This window comes from Pezoporus occidentalis, unplaced genomic scaffold, assembly GCF_034315485.1.
Source record: "Pezoporus occidentalis ecotype Australia unplaced genomic scaffold, CSIRO_AGI_Poc_V1 ctg24, whole genome shotgun sequence".
NCBI lineage: Eukaryota > Metazoa > Chordata > Aves > Psittaciformes > Psittacidae > Pezoporus > Pezoporus occidentalis.
This window is the reverse complement of record NW_026914285.1, coordinates 1,699,839-1,720,439: the sequence shown is the minus strand read 5'-3', so window position 1 is coordinate 1,720,439 and position 20,601 is coordinate 1,699,839. Positions and strand designations below refer to the sequence as shown.

At 35.9% G+C, this 20,601-nt stretch overlaps 1 protein-coding gene across 1 annotated transcript in view; it reads left to right on the top strand.

Annotated features, from left to right (window-relative positions):
• The window catches only part of TMPRSS15 (transmembrane serine protease 15), a 56,476-nt gene that overhangs the window by 25,193 nt on the left and 10,682 nt on the right, over positions 1 to 20,601 (top strand). The window contains exons 15-23 of the mRNA XM_062622334.1: positions 396 to 498; positions 978 to 1,128; positions 2,280 to 2,421; positions 7,204 to 7,293; positions 9,035 to 9,160; positions 9,630 to 9,761; positions 12,177 to 12,287; positions 14,716 to 14,848; positions 18,758 to 18,853. Coding sequence (XP_062478318.1) covers positions 396 to 498; positions 978 to 1,128; positions 2,280 to 2,421; positions 7,204 to 7,293; positions 9,035 to 9,160; positions 9,630 to 9,761; positions 12,177 to 12,287; positions 14,716 to 14,848; positions 18,758 to 18,853 — 1,084 coding nt within the window. The remainder of the gene's footprint in view (positions 1 to 395; positions 499 to 977; positions 1,129 to 2,279; positions 2,422 to 7,203; positions 7,294 to 9,034; positions 9,161 to 9,629; positions 9,762 to 12,176; positions 12,288 to 14,715; positions 14,849 to 18,757; positions 18,854 to 20,601) is intronic.

Sequence of the window (20,601 nt, the reverse complement as noted above, 5' to 3'; positions counted from 1 at the left end):
AAAAATTGTATGTGTAAAAAAAAATTATAAAAATGCCAGGAAATTCTTCTGTAAAATCACAAGCAATGCAAACTGGGAGACATTTTTATAAACTAAATAGAAATTGCTCGTGTGAATTGCTGCCTTCACTAAATAAAAGCCGGATCTCTCACTGACTTTAAAAAGACTAGTTTCCCATTTCATGTCTAGTTCTGTGGAGTGTCCAACAAGCTTAAAAGCTCATTTTAATCTGTCATTGACTGATGAATATAACTGGTGATAAACATTCACATTTATTGTGTCAGAAATCTTCCAAGTCATGGAACACTACTTGTGCTTGATTTGTAAAATGTAAAAACTCTCATTAAAAAAAAAAAGTCTGTAATTCTGACTAAAATGTCCTCATTATCTTGCAGGATTTTATATTTCAACACCCATAGGACATACATTCAGAGAAGAGAGAGTCCAAATTCTGAGTCTGCCTTTGAATTCTTCAGATTTATCTTGTCTAAGCTTTTGGTATTCCTACATAATATCTAAATATATACTTTGCTTAAAAATAAAACCAAATAGCTTTCTTCATATATATTATTAAGCCAAATCAGTGTGCCAGGAATACACACCTGTTTCTGTTTGGATTTCCGTGGTCAGTCTCAACTCCAGGCCTGCAACTTTGACTCCTTTATAGGTTTGATTCTTGCAGTTAATTTTAATATGTTTTCTTTTTCACCCTGGATCAAATATTCACTTCTATACAGAAATTACATTAAGAATCCCTGAAATATTTCTTGTCATGAAGCTTATCGAGGCCTCTGCAGAAAATATAGCTAGTACCAAGTAAAACTTCCAGGTATAATCTAAACATATGATTAATTTTATTTTCATGCTAACTACAAATTTGTCCTAATTCCATAAAACCATTTATAAGAAGCTTGATGTTTTTTTTCATGAAAACTCACTTTGTTCTAATAACACCAAAATTACCTCTATCCTTCTAGGTATTTCATGTATGGTGCTAATGTTTATTGTTTAAGAGTGAGCATAAGTAATGTGCATGGTTTGGAAAAGATCATTTTCGAGAAAAAAGGAAACTATGGGAAAAACTGGAATTATGGACAAATAACTTTAAATGAATCATCTGATTTTAAGGTTTGTAATATTACTAGTTCTTTTTAAAATTTATTTTAGCTAAACTGATATCAGAATTTTCTGCCAAATTAACCCAATAATCCACAGCTCCAAAGAGAGTATCAAGTACTATTTACTAATACATGCTAGCATGCAGAAGACTAGAGTCCCCATTAGAGTTGCCATCCCCCCTCCTTCTTCACTACTCTGGAATTTGAAGTATTACTTTTCTGGAAAACAGAAAACCTTAACGTCATGGGACAATCAGTGTTATCACAACAGAGAGCTTTCCACAAAACAAGGGTGTTTAAAACCTATCAAAATCTGAAGTGGAGGTTATAATCTCAATAGTGAATGTGATGTGAAGCATTTAGGCATGAGAATATTTAAATTAAATGACTTCAGAATCTGAAGCAGTACTTTCACTAATTAATTGGAGAATCACACGCTGAAAGCGTGTTCCAGATGAAAATGTATCTGGCGCTGCATGGTTAACAACCAACCTGATCTATCTGTAAACAAAAAGGAGGAGACTTCTGCTAGATAATTCCTTCAGCAACTCTCTATTGAAAACAATTTCTTTTTATAGGTATTTGGGATGGCTTGCCTTGCTATAGTAGTTTTGATTGATGCAAAAGCGCTGCCAGAAAGAGGCATTTACTATCTGAGAAAGTAAATGCATCTGTGACCTGGCTGCACCGGATTTCTAGCAAATGTGTGTTTTATGATCTCAGGAAGAGTACTGTACCTAGCTGTATTTCACCAGCACAAATTCCTTGGTAGCAGGGTTACTTTAGATCTGTAGATATTAACAAATGAGATCAATTTCAATTTTTCACGGAGATATGCCATTGGATCAGAAGTTTGGACTGACGGCTGATACAGAGTTTGCATTTCAAAAATTGCATATATTTATATATAAAAAGTAAAGTTACTGAGTCATGTTATCATTTATATGAAGAGTTCCTGCAGTCTTAAGAAATATCTACTCGGTTGGCATGGTGCTGGATTTTTTTTTGCAAGGAATTCTATTTTCTCCTTGATGCCCTTCTTTGCGTGATGCACCAGTGTAGGTTACAGTGGAAATAAGAGCAATCAAGAAAAACAAAATGATTCAGCATAGGAAGGTCAAAAATGTTTAATTAAAATATAAAATTCTATTTTTTTTTCAGGTTATTTTTGATGCCTTTAAAAGACCTGGTCTCAGTGATATTGCCGTGGATGACATTGGCCTGACAAAGGGGAAGTGTAATGACAGTATTTATGTAGAGCCAACTGTGATTCCGTCTATTACTGCCGTCCCTTCAGGTCCTAGTAAGTAAACACTAAATTACAGTTAGTTGACTGCCATTTCCTATTAGTATTTTGGTATGAGCGATTCAGAATTTTCTACCTTCAGTTTTATAAAAATCTCTCTTCAGCATTATAAAATTATCTTCAGGATAACAAACTTGGGGTCAGATTCTCTGCCTATAACTTTGTTGATAGTAACAGGTCTGGTAGATTCACAGCTTAAGCTATTATCAGTACAGTATCTTCCAAAACTTGAAGCCTGGAGAATAATGAAATAATTAAAAAAATGCCTCTAAAAACTTTAATTAGTAAAGCTGCCAGAAAGCCACTGAAGGGAAAGGAAGACGAAAAAGAAGGAAGATTATAACCTCTCTATTTGAATGATAAGCAATGTAGCAGGATAACAAGAGAATGAGCAAAGTCACATGAAAATATCACTAGAGGTCTTGATTCACCAAGGTCTGAGAACACACGCACACTGAAAACTCCCAGATTTAGGGGAATGAGTCTATAAAATAGTGCAAGAATGTTTTAAGAGTGGAGCAAGATCTATGTGAATGTCTAATACCCAAAATGGAGGTATTACCACAATGAATGAGTTCTTTCCAATATATATTTGGCCATATAGTCATTCCTACTGTATCTGATGACATAAAATAAAGCAATATTTGCTTTATAAAAAAATTTAAATAGGGAAACAGAAAGGACACAATGGCAGTTAGTTCTGGTTTTGGAGGAAATGAGTGGACCAAAAAGAAAAACCCCAGAAAACAATCAAGGGACTCTTTCCACTTTCTTATCTAATGAGAGATTTCAATATATGCATAAATTATTGAATCTGTCAAAACCAAAGCCTGATTTCTTCAATTTTGCTTTTGGTAACTACTACTTGTGGTAAGGCAGCAGTGATGAATAAGTGATTGACCTAGTAATAATGGATAGGGCTTTTTTTCTGCTTGATCTCGTTTCATCTCACTACTTTTCACCTCTTCCAAATCCCAGGTTCAGGGAAAGAGAAGGAAATAGGAGGAGAGCTTATTGTGTTTATTCATAGTTGCCATCAGCTCCAAGTCAAGTAGAAATTAATGGAACATGAAATGTTGCTACCTAAAGTGCATATGCACTTCTCCAAACAGGTTATATAGCTTGATCCAGACCCATCAAATTGCAGAGTCATTTAGAGGAAAGCACAGACATGTAAGCTTCCTCAAAACATGCCAGTTTCACGGAGCTAGTTAGCAGAATCTCACTGAGAAAAATATACAAAAATACCTGTTGCCATCATTATACATCTGGAAAATATATCTAAAATGGTGAATAAAAATTGCATACAATGTTAACCAGATCCACACACATTCAAAGCAAAAACTGGTACAAATATAAATAGAACCTGTGGAAAGCATTAAAAGATCCAATAGGGCCTTGTAATTTATGTAAAAGAAGAAGAGATTTCTACAAAATACCTACTCACAGCTGGCTTCAAATAATCAAAACAGAGAGTGAGTATGTTTCAGGATTGCCTCCTATTGGATTTACTGTCACTTACAAAGCACAATTAGTTGCTGTTTTGACAGCATATAGTAAATAAAAATGGTCTAAAATTGAAATAATAGAAAAAGACTGTTTGCATTGTATTTATGTTGAAGTACTGTGTACTAATATTGTCATTCTATCAAATCTATCACCTTTAAATCTACTGCATCAGGACATATAAGAAACCAAAACCTTCTAAATATAAGAGCAAAATTCTGGTTTTGGAGCTCCGTCTTGAGACACGGGAAAGTAGAGTTCAATAAGATGCCTCTGTCAGTAAAATTAAATTTTAATAACACTAGTAATTTCAGTCATAAATCATCAAAGTCAGTTTTGAAATTTAATTGGAATTTTCATAAAAGTAATACAATGCAGAGGTGTTGATATCTGCCACCTCCAGCTGTCTTTCAGGTGCTGCGGGTAAACACCTAGCAAGTTAGCATCAGTCTAATGGTTAGTGGTATTATGACCCTGTGGTAAATAGTTGCTGGGTGCTGCTGTCAAAACACAAGAGAAATGTCACTCAAACTATAGGGCTCTACCCCAAATATGGTGATCAAGTTTTAATATTCAAAATAAGGAAGTGGTCACGTAGCATATAACTCCTTTTCAAGCATATTAGAGAGGATACATACTGTTCTTCTATATGATAGAATAGCTCAGGCTAAGCTGTTGCTGCGGAAAAACTAACTTGTTTTCATAACTTTATTGAGGTGTGCTATCTATATGCTGTCTGTAACCTGCTAAAAAATAGTGAATGTTATCAGTCATCTTCAAAGAAGCATGAAATTACTTTGATGGATGTGGTGCAAGCTTTCTAACACTAATGGTTTCAATACAAACATCATGTCTATAAACAAGAGATGAAAGAATGTGAGCTAAGCCAATTTCTTCTGCTAGACTTAGAGCTTTAGTAAGAGGCACTGGCATCATTCACAGTGCCACAAAAGCTCATTGAAAAGTAAAACCAAATCTTTGGTGGTGCGATAGAGAAGCCGGATTTCCTTTTGTCTTTTGCACAAGACTGTCAGCTTACACTTTCATCTAAAACAAAGACTGCTTTCATCTTCATATTCATTTATAACCTGTCTTTTAACACAAACAACAGTGTGGAAATTACCATGTAGATTACACACTTAAGATGTATATGTCAAAATAAATTAAAATGTTGACCAATACACAGAGGATTTTCTTTATGAATAGGTCATATGTCATTTTCTTCAGTGCTGAGAAAAATTGTCTATTATGCTCAATGATAAACCATTTGTGCTGATTACTATTTGGTTTCTAACAAATGACAGCTATATGAATAACTCCATATAAATTTGAATTTAAAGATCATCAGAAACTATTAAAACATTTTTCCACGCATGAGTAAAATAAATTATTTCTAGTTTTTTGATGTAAGAAAAACAAAAGATCATTATTAATGTGGCTTACATGTGGTCAACACGAGAGCAGATTTCATCATAAATTGCACCTGTTCTTCTATTAAGAAAGTTGTGTATGTTCTGCTCATATTATCAGATTACGCTGACTAGGAGTCATGTTTTTTATGCAGCTTTACAATGGTTGTGTCTATTTGTACATGCAATAACATTCTATAAAAAAAAGCCAATATAATATTTATTTGTTGTTAATTGTATTTACCGATAGTCCTCATTGTGAGCTATAACTGAAACATAATACACTTGTTAATCAGTGTGTGGTTGTTAGCAGTTCCTTTTCCTCACAAGAGTTTGTCTTTTTCTTGCCAGGAGTGATGTGGTGAAATAGAAAGTTCTGTGGCATGGTTGTCATGATGAAGTGATACAGTTCAAATCTTTCTTGTATATATAGGAGCTTCCATGCAGTGAGATTCAATGAGCAAACTCATTAGGACTTGAAGATTATGCGGTCTCCGACCAAGTGGTTCAGATTATGGAACACTGATAAGGCATAATGAAACACAAAATTTCAGCCATAATGTGGGGGCAAGGGGAATTGTTAAAGTTTAGCCAAATTCTGAAAGTTAAAAAAAAAAAAAAATTTTAATTCAAAGAATAAACAAACAACAAAGCAAAATTTAAAACGTAAATTTCTTTCGCCTTAACTCCTAATTCCTGAAGTAGGTGAAGGAGCACTGTTTATTTTTGAATAAAGTAATTGTAAACGAAAGAAGTGGAAAAACACCAAAGTTCATTAAGATGGTACAGCTGAACTAAAAATAAATAACATTTCTCAACATGAAGTTTTGGAATGGGAAGCTGCATATTTTAGATGTAAACTGCCATCTAAACTATATATTGAAAGAGACTATTGAGTAAATAAAGTACAATTAGCTCTCTGTGTGAGTGCATGTATCTGTACATACATATCTACAATAATTGCTTGTAAATACATTTTATTTGTTTTTATGTATAAGTGCATATACATGTTTATGATAAAGATGTCAATAAGAAAATAACAAATAAGTAGTTCTTATTGGAGAAGTTGTTTCAAAGAAAAAGCAAATGGCCACTTTTACCATTTAGAGGGTTTAACTGTAAAAGTTTTTGGGTCCTGATGAAATCAAAATGACAGTATAATGGGTTTTTTGCTATAAAGCTTATTTGCTACGTGACAAAATGTGCTTTATACTTGGCTATCAGGTAATGCTGCAAGAAGATGAATCAGATAATAAGCAAGGCATAAAAGCTAAGTGCATAAATAGGTTATACTGGGGGGGGAACTTTCATCTGTTTCTTTGATATTTTCTAGCTTTTCTATTAATGTAATAGTAAATTATACAGTTGATTATAATTTATTAAAGGATGTATCACATTCTATTATTATATTTTCTGCCATGTGCACAGCAGACCAATAATCACCAAATGAAAGACAGACTGTGTCCTTCCCCTAACTACACGGGGAAGACTTCTCATGGCATGATCATGAATACAGTTGTGCATCTGGGCACTAGCACTTCACAAATAGCAGTATAAGACCTATAGCTGTAACACTGCAGCACTGACTGCATGAGTCAGCAGGTCTTAGACACTGTAACTAATAAGAACAGTGAATTTCTTAGAAACCTTATTTCTTCAATGCTCTGTGTCCTTACCGGAGTGTTGGCTTCTCACAACTCATTGTTTAGGCTCTATATCAATAGCACTGCAACTCTTACCCTTACAGTGATGAAGTTAGCTTGAATACCCTCGTCATAAAATTATTTTCTTCCTATCTTTTTAACAACAGATTGCAAAAATAAGCAATAGGCTAATTATGTTTTTGAAATGTTTTCTTTTACAGCTGACTGTGGAGGGCCGGTTGAACTCTGGGAGCCAAACAGTACTTTCAGCTCTGAAAACTTTCCAAACAATTACCCTAATCAAGCTTCTTGTAAGTCATTCTTCTCCAACTTTTCTGAAAAGAAGTTTAGCTATATAAAAAGTAGGCATACTAAATCTGCTTTCCTAGAGTCAAATGCTGTCAAGCAAAAAAATCTAAGCTATATACAGTGGGACCTTTTAACTGAAAACTCTATGGCTTTTAGCAGAAGTTAAGGAATCATGTTCCAGTTGATTAAAAAGTGATGAAGACCAGCATAATCCTTTGGAATGGGTTCAGACAGGCCAGTTCTGTCATGACTATTATGTCAAATATCTTTATGTCAATGTAGCAACAGACAAGGTGCTGAACATCCCCATTTTACCATTATGCCTCAATATATCTGCCAGGTTAATGTCATCATCTCTTCTGTTAAATAGTTAAGCTTTTCTAGGGCCAAAGAATGTGTGTATACATTTTGCAAAGGATCCTCTCTTTGTAGAGTGTTTCTTAACACACTAGTGAAAAATATTGATGATCAGAGGGCAGGAGCATCTCTCCTATGAAGATAGACTGAGAGAGTTTGGCTTGTTCAACCTGGAGAAGGGAAGGCTCTGGGGAGAAATTATTGCATCCTTTCAGTACCTGGAAGTTAGAGAGGGACTTTATATAAGTACTGATAGGACAAGGGGTAATGGCTTTAAACTGAAAGAGGGTAATTTATATTAAGTATAAAGAGAAATTCTTTACTGTGAGGGTTGCTGCAAGAACTGGCAGATGCCCCATCCCTTGAAGTGCTCGAAGCCAGACTGAATGGGGCCTGGAGCAATCTGGTCCAGTGGAAAGTACCTCTGCCCATAGCAGGGGGGGGCTGGAGCTAGACAGTCTTTAAGGTCCCTTTCAACCCCAACCATTCTATGATTCTATGGCTCTAAGAAAGACATCATTACTGTACTAATGCTACTTGATATAGATTAAGCTACATCTGGCAAAAATGAAAATGTTACAAGGTTGTACACTCTGTGCTGTTGATGGATAAAACAAGGAACAGAACTCTGTCATTACTTGTTAATGAAATATTAATTATTTATTGCTTCACCTTTCACTAGAGAACTGTGTTGTGCTGCTAATCACAAAGGCTGTAATTTCGTGTTTCTGTCTCATTTGAGTTATAGCTCTCATTTCCAGGTATTAATTTCACAAGTTCCCAGATGAGATTCCTACTACTGAGAAAATGTTTTTCATTCCCTGAACAGATTATAAAACAATTGGGTTTGATTTCTTTTTCTTTTCTTTCTTTTTTTTTTTCTTACTTTCTTTAGAAGATTTTGATAGCATCCACACTTACATAGATTAAATATTGTAAAGCATAGGCTAAACAGAAGGAAACACTTCTACTCTAAAAAAGACATCTAACTTGAAAGGCAGGCTTCTGTGACTGATTGATTATAGATATTATCTTACTATCAAATAAGTCTTTAGTGTCAAGACTGTCACATTTTCACAGTTACAAAAGAGTTAGCTTTGCTGCTTTAGGGAAACTCACAGTTGTAATGAATGGTAAAAAAATGCATGTGTGTGTCTTAAGAGCCTAAATCCAGTTTTCAAAAGTGTTTTAGAGATGAGAGTCAATCGAATTTTGGGTCTTGACAGCATAAGTTGCTTTTAAAGATAAGATTTAGTCTTCTAAATCTCTTGGGTGATCTTAATAATTTAACAGAGTTGTGTTTTTCCCCCAAATCCTTCAACCAGAAGGATTTGTAAATGCAACGCTGAAAAGGTGATTTTTTGTGTGTGTGTTATTATTTTCTAGGTGTGTGGTATTTAAATGCTGAAAATGGAAAAAACATTCAACTTCATTTTCAGTTTTTTGATCTGGAAAATATTTATGATGTAGTTGAAGTCAGAGATGGCAGAGGACCAACGTCCTTACTTTTGGGCAAGTAGCAGCATAGCATACAAAATTAATATAATCAGACAGCTGGAGCAAACTGTAGGATATAACATAAAGGAAAGTAACTCTCTAATTTTATTCAATATTTCTTTATATTTTGGGATCTCAGAAATTAGGAGGAAAACCTGAGAAAGCATACTCTATGTGACATCATATTTCCTAAGTGTTTGCACACACTTAGCTTTCTATGCAATCCAAACAAAATTAACTTCTTGATAAATAAGCCTGCTCATTTGTGTGGACAAACAGAAGCATAATCTCTTAGTTGAACCTTATTTTTCTATAATGATATGTCAAATTTGGGATTGAGCTTTGATCATTGCAGTCTGATAGCAGTTGTGTTTTGGGGAATAACTATTCATGTAGTAGCAGTATTTCCTTTTGAACCCAAAACACTTTGAAATACATAAGAACAAAAGTAGCTTAAATATATCCATGTTCTCCTGGAGAAAAGCTGTATATACAGGACAAGACCCACGGCCAGATGTTTTCTCTACAACAAATCAGATGACAGTAATCCTCCTTACGGACAAATCTACAACGAAGAAGGGATTTCTTGCAAATTTTACTACTGGCTACCATCTAGGTAAGCATATGAACCCATGTATTTAAGAGGTTACACTGCTGTTCAAAGACATTTGAGAAAAATTGGAGAGTGGAAGTTGACCCTCAGTCCTTTGTCAACAGAAATATGGAAAAGTTAAAGAGAAAAAGCCTGGTAGTTACCCATCTGTAATTTGTTTTCTAGCATGAAAAGTGATGTTTTTGTTTCTTTATTGTAACTGGACCAGTGTTGGTATCCTACGAAAAACTGTGTAATATTATGTGAAAAATTGACTCACTATTTTGACCAAAAGATATTCAAATGTTTAGAATGCAAATACAAACTGTTCGTTATACAAGCCCCAGAAAAGAAGATCACTTTGTGACTCACTTGAGGATGTTACTAATGTGTTTTTAAATGCATTTGTGAAATATTTATTATCAATTACATCCACTAGAAAAGAAAAATGTATATGTAACTCTGATTAATGTTTGAAGTACAGTCCTCCTTGCACCTTCAAAATTTGGTCCTCAGCTTGTGAAGGATCTCAGAAGAGTTAGACTTTTAAATATTTGGATAGCAGTGTTTCTAGTCCCAGCCAGTCCCCTTCTAAAAGGCTCAGGTTTTGTTGGAGACTGCAATTAGATTTGACACATATATAAGTAATACGGCAATCAGCTCTCCAAAAACTTGCAAAATGAAGCCAAACGCTAAAGTACATGGAACAGCAATATGCTTACCAGGACAAATACTTACACTAACTCTATTGCAAATCTTGTTGGAATTATTTAAAAGCTTTGTATTACCTCTATGGAAGTCTGACAACAGAAAAAAATAAAAGAAAGAAAAAGCAGTATGTATTGAGAGATATATGAAATACCATTAGTTTACATGAACAGAAAGTCAACAAGAATCTACACTCTCTTTCGTACTTTAAACATCATAAAGGCAAGTGGCTCCCAGCATGTTTAGCCAGCTGCGTCTTTTGTATGGATTAACAACAGTATTTTTCTTAATCTTAAAAATAAAAATATTAACTATTGATTTATCTTTGTAAAATCAACTACATTTAATCCTGCCGTGAAAGACTGAGAGGTAGATTTATACAGACATAAGACCATTTTGCTGCTTCTTATTCCGCCTTCTTATCACATATGCACAGTCCAATGCTATGCCTTTTTTTAGCTGGTTCAGCATATTTGCTGAGCCAGCTTTGCCCATATTTTGTTGTGAAACAAAAATTAAACTTAAGGCAGAGTTCTCCAAGTGGCTGTTGCCAGTTCTTCTTAAATATATTAAGAAGTTCCATTTGCAAAAGAATGATGCTTATTCATGATCTTTTCAGCCAAAGGACAGAGACTATTATCATTAGCATGAAGGCCCAAGGGTAAAAGGATTGTCAGTAAATAAAGTAATTTTGAAAAGAAAGGCAGATTTTTCCTCATATTTTAATTTTCTATGAAATATTGATTTTTTTTAAAAGGAAGCATAATTTGAACATTAATAGTCTTTGGCAGTATGCAATATAATAAAAAAAAACTGACCAATAAATTCTATGAAAAATCTGGCATCAGTTATGACCACTGAATATTGTGAAGGCCTGGTTAAGGCCTGATTAAGGCCTTTTATAACCATATCATTTTGCTTCCATATTGTACAACAGGCCATACTGACTGATGAATGAATCATTTTAGATTAATACTAAAAATTCAGAAGCAAAACAATTACCTTGCCTTAAATAAGATTTCTAGATGATTAAATGTTTCAGTTAGTAAGTCCAGGAAGGAAAATAAAGAAAATAAACAATTTTTCAACACAATTTAAGTTTATGACTGTGGATTTCCTGTAAATGTGTGCAATGGAGCCATTAAAAATACACTTTGGCCTTGGAAAAATATAACTTTATTTTTACTCACTGTTTGATCTGCTTTTGTTATATAACTGATACTGAAGTAGCTTAATCCTACTTTTGTGGATGCTTTTCTCATTCATTCCTGTTACTTTTGTCTCTTCCACCTTTCTTCCCAGGCACATTCTGAAAGATGATACATGGTTTCAGTGCCTCTTGTATGTTTGACTTAATATACTTTAAGGTCTCTAAACCCTAGTGAAAGTACTCAACATCTGAAACTTGAAATCGTTTGTCACTTTTGACAAGATTTGGCCAGGATTTGATTTTTCTCATCCCTCCAAAGTTTATTACATGTAACCGAAGAACATTAGTGATGGAGCAATATTAACTAAACCAGATGCTACAAAGTATAATGCAATAGATTCTATTCTTAATTAGCTTCTATTTATCTCAAAATAATCTTTATTTTGAAAAAGAGATGGATAAGAAAGGAAACCAAAGGTTCTGTGTACTCAACTTTTCTTTCAGGTGAACCATATGATCTCCAATGAACATCAACCGTTTTTGTAATTATCAATTAAATTTCCTTTCTTGTTTTCTTTCAGGAGCTTGTGCAATTAACGAGCATCAGTGTGGCAGTGGGGATTGTATACCATTGCATAACCTTTGTGACAACCTACCTCAGTGTGAAGATGGCTCTGATGAAGCAAAGTGCAGTAAGGTTTCTTTCAAAGAGAAGGAGTGCATGTGTATTTGGTAGGAATTATGCAGGAAAACAGCCACAAAACCTCAGATAGTGTAAACTACTGCCGCTGCATGCAGACCATGCCAGTTTACACAGTAGTAGCTTATTGAGTTTGTCAGGACCAAAAAAACAAGGTTGCTTTTCTGAGAGTGTATGTAAGCTGATGAAGATGTCTGGAAAAGGTAGGAAGTTCTCTGTCCTTAAAACTGTGTCTGCTTATAACAGCCCAAAATGAAATGAAAACTCATGACATGTTTTCCTCCTGTATTCATTTTTATTCCCAAATTCTATCACTTTTTGCTGTAATTAATTTGAGTTTCAAAGCAGTATAAATTCTGCAGTGAAGTTCTATTCCTTGATGGAAATTCCCAGACAGTCTTGTGAGTGTGAAGCCAAACTACAGCACATGGCACCCTCCAGCCTGCATAGACTTCATCTTGTGGAAACACTGACATAGGTTGAAAGGATGGTATGGCTGCAAAAGCACCATCCATTGTAGGTGTGCATATTGCTACAAGCAGACAAATGGATGCTGCTGCTTAGTCCCCATGTAAAACTGTTATTTCCAAAATGTAGAGGTACAATGAGTATGTGACCTCATATCGCATAACATGGAAGTTGCATTCTCTCAACAATAAGTTAAATGTAAAACTGACATTAAAAGCATGTTGGGCCTAGCACAGAAATTAAATTGATGTTTCTGACAATGTGGTGGTTCTGGCAATTTATTATGGAGCAGTAAGTGGGCTTTTTACCTTAGTACAGCACCATCTTCCTTTGTTTCAAAGAGGACTGCTAGGGACCAGATATGTCCTTGGATATATGCTGACAATTCTCATTGAGTTAAACATCTTTTACATGCATATATAAATGTGCATGTAATATGTATATATAAAACCCCATATATTTCTATATATGACCTATATAAATATATGTATACCTATATATATATGTCCAAAGGCACAGATTCACTCTTCACAATAGAGCAATTAGCTATTTTGTTGCAAAGATAGTCTTCCTTTAAAATGCATGGAATAAAATTGACTTCAGATGCTTCTTAAGCAAAGAGAACTTGAATGTTTTTTTTTCCAGGCATTGCTAAAGAAGATATGAACAAGGTAGCCATCACCTAAACTAACATGATGTACATATTCCCAAAGATTTATTTTGCCATAAATTGTCTGTTACTTCATAGCAAATTACCTCACATTAAAGAACTGGGAGAATTGTTTCCAAAACCTCATTTAATTCAAACTCTGGCTGAATCAATCTAAGCCTTAAAATAAAACGAAAATTCAATTAGACATCTTCACATTGAATCTTTTCAGTGTCCAAAAGTCTTGCTCATTTTTCTTAATCCAATTTCAATTTCTTATGAGAAGTGGCAATTTGTACTAGATAAACTGATGTTTTCAAATTCTAAATCTTCTGAAACTTCCCAGGAACTGCAAAGAAAATTATAGGATACCTTTTCCCTTGCAAAATTCTCAAAATATATGGCATTTGAATGAAGCAGTTGTTGAGTGCTAAATAACTCTCTTACTCCTTACTAACAATGTATTTGGAGGACATGGATCTGATGAGGAGAAAAGGAATTATAGTTCAAGCGGAAGAAGAGAGAACGGGTGTCAAAAGAAATTTGGAGAATTCTTGTAGCATAGAGATTTTGAAGACTGCTCAAAAATTTCTTACGACTGAGGGTTACTATTGATTAATCACTATCATCTCTTTCATTCGTGCACTGTGGGTGTCAAAGAGGTATTCCTAACAATCTATTTTTTTTTTCTTTTTTTACTATAGTGGATATGCTTCACATTTTTGTTGAAATATTTTGATGTTAAAAGGTTTTCTGGACAACTGACATTTAACAAATGGTTTTCAGGGAGCTTTTATTGTTTGTGTGTGTGTGTTTTAACTAAAGCTGCAATGAAAAAAGTGAATATTCTCAAAGAAATTGGAACTGGAAAATCCAATTTTTCTGTCAGCTCTGGTTGTAACCTCATTTCCAATCAGTTTTACTAAGCTAAGTTAAAGCTTCGCACAGTATCTGAAAATTACATAGTGCTGGCTAAGAAAAAACATTGGTTAGACTTGATGGAAAATATACTGTTTATTGTCTACTTGTCAGGCATTTGCAAAGTACAGGGTGTGAAACCCTCCTGTGGCAGAAATATAGAAGGAGATAGCAATAACATTTCCTTCCTGTGGGAACACAACATCTTGGAGAGGCTGGGTTTCTTACCATTGTAATGTATTTTAATCTTTTTCTTCTTTTTTTTTTTTTTTTGTTTTTCATATTACATTTCTGCTTGCTTAGGCCAGGAGGAGCAATGGGGGTGTGAAGGGGGGAGGGTCATTTACCAGCCAGCTAAAATGCTTCTGTCCATTTTGGTCTACAGTGAGATTGTTTAATGGTTCTCTAAGCACTGAAGGGCTGCTACAGGCCAGGATTGGGAAGACGTGGCACCTGACATGTGCTGATGGTTGGAATGAAGAGATTTCAGACAGTGTTTGCCTGCTTCTGGGGTTAGGGTGAGTGAAAATATTCATTGTCTTTGTAACTTATTTGCAGGTTTGTTTAGTCTGCATATTGATGTTTTCTTCATCATTTTACTGGCGTCTTTTACCATTCAAGAAAAGGGCAAGTATATTTTTCTGTAGTAAGTGACCTGTTTGGTGTGCTAACAACTTCATAACTATTGCAAACCCTATTTTGATGGCATTCATTAGAGGATTGATGACTCTGAATATGGCAGATTAGGCATGAGGAGATATATATTGGAAAACACTGGGAGACTAATGTGGAGATATTAGTCTTTTGCACTTTACATCATCGTTTACATCTTCACGTGTATGAGAATGACTCAAGAGTAAAGCTGGAGTAAACTGCAACCTTGGCTGTTCTGCCATCTTATTAATATTCATTTTAAGTAAATTCAAGATAATCAGTTGGGTATGCTGCTACTGGGTCCCAAATATGTTTCATAACTATCATTAGACATGAGCTATTGGGAGAGGAATTTGTATTTCTCTTGAGGTGTACTTCAAGGGAGGAGGGAAATATATAACTGAAAATTTACTGCCATCCACAGAATAACAAAGAGCTTTCTGACAGTGCTGATGTTTTTAGGGGATGTCACTCATCCGAGTAATAATCAAATTAAATTCTAAGCTTGTAATTCATTATGCTGGGCTCTGTCCAAAGTAGGATGCCTGCAAATTCCCTTCTGATAATTTAATTGTAGAAATCACAGAATTAGGACTTAGAAAAATATCCAAGTGTTATTTGAAAATACTTTTAATCATTAGATGAATGTGTGCTGACTCATTGTTTTAGATTATTCCCTTTGGGTAGGTACTGCATTTATGTAAATATCAGATACCTGCATGCACAAATCCCTCTTGTAATTTATCTACATAGTGATCTCATTTACACATGCATATAAGAACTAATGACTAAATGTTCTTCTAGTCAACACATTGTCCTTTACAGTGGCCAGTAGCCTTCTTCCTCCGATTCTTTCTCCCCTCTGCCTAATTCTTTTCCCTCTATAACTTCTGGACAGTAGTAATTTTGTAGTCTGCTGGTTTCCTTTCTATTTTTATATTTGATAGGCTTCAGTGAACTTTGTCTCTTATGGTACTTTCTATTACCTTTTAAAAATTACTTATGCTTTTGTCTCCATAGCATTCTGTGGCAATGCATTTTTGTGTGTATCTATAAAATAGATACACTTGTTAAAAAAAAAATATTTCTATTAAGTTTCCTAGTTACTTCTTTTTAATTCAATTTCTCAGTTTATTACATATTTCCATTGTCAAGAGAAAGTATTTTTAAACTGAAATTGCATCATATTGTCATATCCTGGGTGCTACTGTTGTCACTGGTCCTACACTCTGGGATAAAATTCTCATATATACAACTATATAAAACCCCTGTAAGCATCATGCTATTTCTGCCTTCCATGAATCCTCCTGTAGCAGCATATTTATTAATTACTGTGACACAATATTTATTACTAAATTGATGTTTATAATAACAGGTCTCAAGTAGGGTATAGCTCATGCACCTATACTGAATAATTATCTGGAATCATGCTTATTAGAGAAAGAAGCTAAAGTTCATCTAGGACAATTTGCACAATTGCTTATACGTTTGCTAGTCTCATTTACTGTTTAATTCATGAAATGGACTAAAATGATAGGACTTCTGTAATATATCCTGATTGTTTATGTAGCTGGGCTAGAAAGTGCAATGTTCCACTCAGATTCCAATACGTCACACATGTGAATCCTTTTGCCTCCATTTTTCAAATATGTGACTGTCACATTTGTGGTGTGTGCTATACAGGAAGCAAATCTGGAGGTATGCCTATGTGTTCAGCTACAAAATATAGCTGAGGCAAATAATTTACAAATATTCCTAATGAGTCTGGGGTGCCAGGTGCACAAATTGATGCTCTTGAGAAACCTGAAGAAGCTCCTTTGCTCATCGTAGACTTGTAACTGTGTGCAGCTGACAACACTTAAAATCTGAGTATTGTTAGCATCGTTTTTCCTTGAACTGACAAAATAATAACTTGAGCTTTTCAGCATTATACCGGTGTGGTGTGAAACAAGCTTGTCTCTCTGGAACCAGAGCCATCCAGGTGTTTATTGAATTGTACCTGGGAATGGGGGTAGACCTTGCAATTTTGCCATATCCAAAAGTCCAACAAGGACTGAGAGTATAGGCCTTACTCTCAATTCTGCAGTCTATTTTCTTCATGAACTCACAAAATTCTTGAGAATGAAATGAGTTCATTAGAATAAAATGTTTTGCTTGAGATTTCCAGGTCAATTAGATTTTCATGCTCCCCACTTATGTACGGTAAGTAGTAGCTACATGCTAAGCTCCTTGTGGCAGCTCAGAAAATCCTGTCTTTGGCTGTCAGGCCCAGGTTCTCCAGTGTGCTGAGAATAAAACATAGGACCTGAAAGTGATAAGAATGATTCCCAAAAATCTATGCATAATAAAAAAAATTTAAAAAAAATCTAAATTAGGATGGTAATTTATCTGTAGGATAAATTAGCTATGAATTGGAAGGTTTCCTGGTATAATGTGCCATGGAAAATGTAAGCCAGTAATATTCATAAATGTACATACTCTAAGCTTTTCCTGGTAGCATGTTCATGTTTTACATTGACTAAAACTTCTGCTTACTAACATTCTCAAGAAACAACTTGGTGCTTTTTTTCACACATTTGCACTTTTCATAGATCAGTGATTAGACTGGTCTCAGCAAAGTTCCTCATAGTAGAATTTCACTTTACCTACCTGGGTTGGCACTTTACCACTCTCCCAGACCATTTAAAAACTTCCCCGCGGAACCCCAAGGTTCCAGGGTAATCTCTGAAGTACATATTAGTGTTTTACATTGAAAAAAGTCTGTACACTAGACTAGACTGCCCAGACTGTCTATATATGTCTGTATATCTAGAGACAGAATTAAGTGGACTTTGTCATTTCTAGGTTGAGCAATGCTGCAGTAATGGCTTCTCCTGTATGGTGGGTCACACAGATCCCTTAATGCCACAGCAGGGCTACTGAACATCTCCTTTCTCCTATGTCTAGTCTTACTCTTCATACACAGCAGATTTGCAGGCAGATTCTGGACCTCATACTTTACAGGAGAATGAGATGTACTGCACTTGAAGAGAAGGTACTTCGTTGGTAGACAGGTACTCTGTGTATTAAACCTGCACAAATGGTTCTCTTGCTCCTGAGATGTCTGGTTCCAGAGTCAGATGAGAATAGGCTGTTTCTCACCCCCAAAAAAAATTAGTCTGACTGCATTTATAATCCCCCCACACACCCCCCCACACACCCCACCCACCCCCATTTCTTCAAGAGAAAGCAAAGGTTTCTTGGGTGTATGTTCCAAGCTGGTCATATGCAGTATCACAAAGTATATGATGCTGAATGCGCTATAAAGTAAATCTGGGTATGGGTTCTAAGTGTAGGAAAAAAAAAAAATTCTCAGCAATAGTACACAGAATTCTTGCTGTTCAAAAGCAAGTTCTTTCAAAAAACAAATAGTCAAGGAATACCCCCCACTTCAGAAGAAGTTTCTTGTTCAGTAGAAAATATAGTATGCTTGACTTATTCCCAGTTATTTTATTTCAACTGATCCATAACTCTTGAAACTCACTTCTAAGGAAGGTAGTATTTATTCCATTAGATTCTTCTTTATATAAAATATAGCTTAATTTCTTCTCTAGACACAGATGTATAGTATCAATGTAATTGCCCCCTCAAAAAAAAACAAAACTGTGATATTCCAAGGCTCAGCCATTTCTGTTTGTTTTGCATACTGAGTTTTAGCTCCATATATGTAAGAATTGGTACTGCAATAATTTCCCAAATATCTAAAAATATGCATGTATGTATTTTCCTTCCAGGGATGCAAACGTGTCATCTACAGTATTATTCACTGCAGATGGCCCGTTTGTCTACATTGCCAAAGCAACTAACAACAGCCTAATATTTACAAAAAGGTGGGTAGAGTGCGGTTTCTTCCTCATACAAAGAACAACTTAAAGTGTGGTGGCAATCATTTATATACTGATTTCTAGCTCAAGTTTGTCCAAGAGGTATAATGATTCTGTATGAGGTCTGGACCATAAACATACCTAGGTTTTATTCTCTTTCTACTACTGAATTCTGTGTAACATTGGGAAACTCTTTCTTCCCCCCTCCTTTTTTGCCCGTCTATTGTATAATTAAAAGAAGAGAGGTAGTTGCTACATTTTTAGCTAGCATTCAGTACAACCTTATGTGAAGTCTTTATATATTTACTGTGGAAACAATAAATACTGCTATTTAAAAAAAAACATCATTTCTTATCTAGTGATCTCTAAATTATAAATATGTAATATAGTGGGAGAATTAAAATGGAGTGGCATATACCCATAGTTATGTAGTAGTTGTCATACTAGGTACTCTGTTATCAACAGAGGAAAAATAAGCATTCCATCACTGTCACACTCTATAATCCATTGACTTTATTGGATTTAGGACTTGATGTGGATTGCTAAGGTAAGCAATTAACAGACAGGTATCTTTATTTAGACAAATTGGTCCCACTCATAAATGACTTCTGGATGTGTCTCCACCTTTAGAAATGAATCATCATGAAATGAACTTTAGCATACTGTCAATTATATTCTGATCTCTTTCAACCCAAATAACATCTGTAGTTGTCCTGGGTTCAGCAGTAGCAGTCATTTTTCCCCTTCTTGGTAGCTGGTGCAGTGCAGTGTTTTGACTTTCAGCTTGGGAACAGAGCTGATAGGTGATGTTTTGGTTTGGCCAAGGACTTTGTGAGCCTCATGCTCTGCCAGGGAGGAGGGGAAGCCAGGAGGAAGCAGAGACAGGACACCTGACCCAAACTGACCAAAGAGGTATTCCATACCACAGCACGTCATGCCCAGGATGTAACTGGGAGTTAGCCGGAAGGGCTGGGGGTCTGCAGGGTTGGAGGAGGTATCGGTCGGAGCTTGGTCGGGCTTGGGGGGCGAGTTATCGGTCGGCTGGTGGTGAGATGATGTATTCTCTTCCCTTGTTATTTCCTTTATCATTATTATCATTGGTGGTAGCAGTAGTGATTTGTGTTATACCTTAGTTACTAAACTGTTCTTATCTCAACCTGTGGGAGTTGCATTCTTTTTGATTCTCCTCTCCGTCCCTCCGAGAGCAGGGGGAGGGCAAGAAAGGGGGGGAAGTGAGCGAACGAGTTACCTGACTGGGTTTAAACCACGACAGTTCTTTTTGGCGCCCAACGTGGGGCTCGAAGGGTTGAGATAACGACAGATTTGACTGGATTAATAGTCACTCGTCACAATGTTGATTTATTGGCTCTCAGAGTTCTTTCGCTTGATCTCACAGCTTCAGAATGTTGTAACTTACGTAGAGCCGGTATTTGCTGTGTTAGTGTTTATCAAGTATGGGGCCTGGGCTAAGGTTCTTGTCTCACTGTGCTTTATGGCAATGGCTTGTAATACGGGCGGGCTCCAGCAGCAGGGCGGGACGGACGTGGCCTTGGACTTGTACGTGGCCGTCCGGCTGCTCTTCACCGTCCTGGCCCTCGCCCTACTCTCCATCTTCGTGAGGCTGCGGGGAGCCGAGGGGGAGCGGCCTCGGGAGCCGGCGGCAGCCGAAGCGGCCCGGGAGAGCGGCCCCGGGGACCAAGCGGCGGCAGGAGCGGGGCCGGAGGCCGCGAGGGGACGGCTGCCGGTGGAGGAGG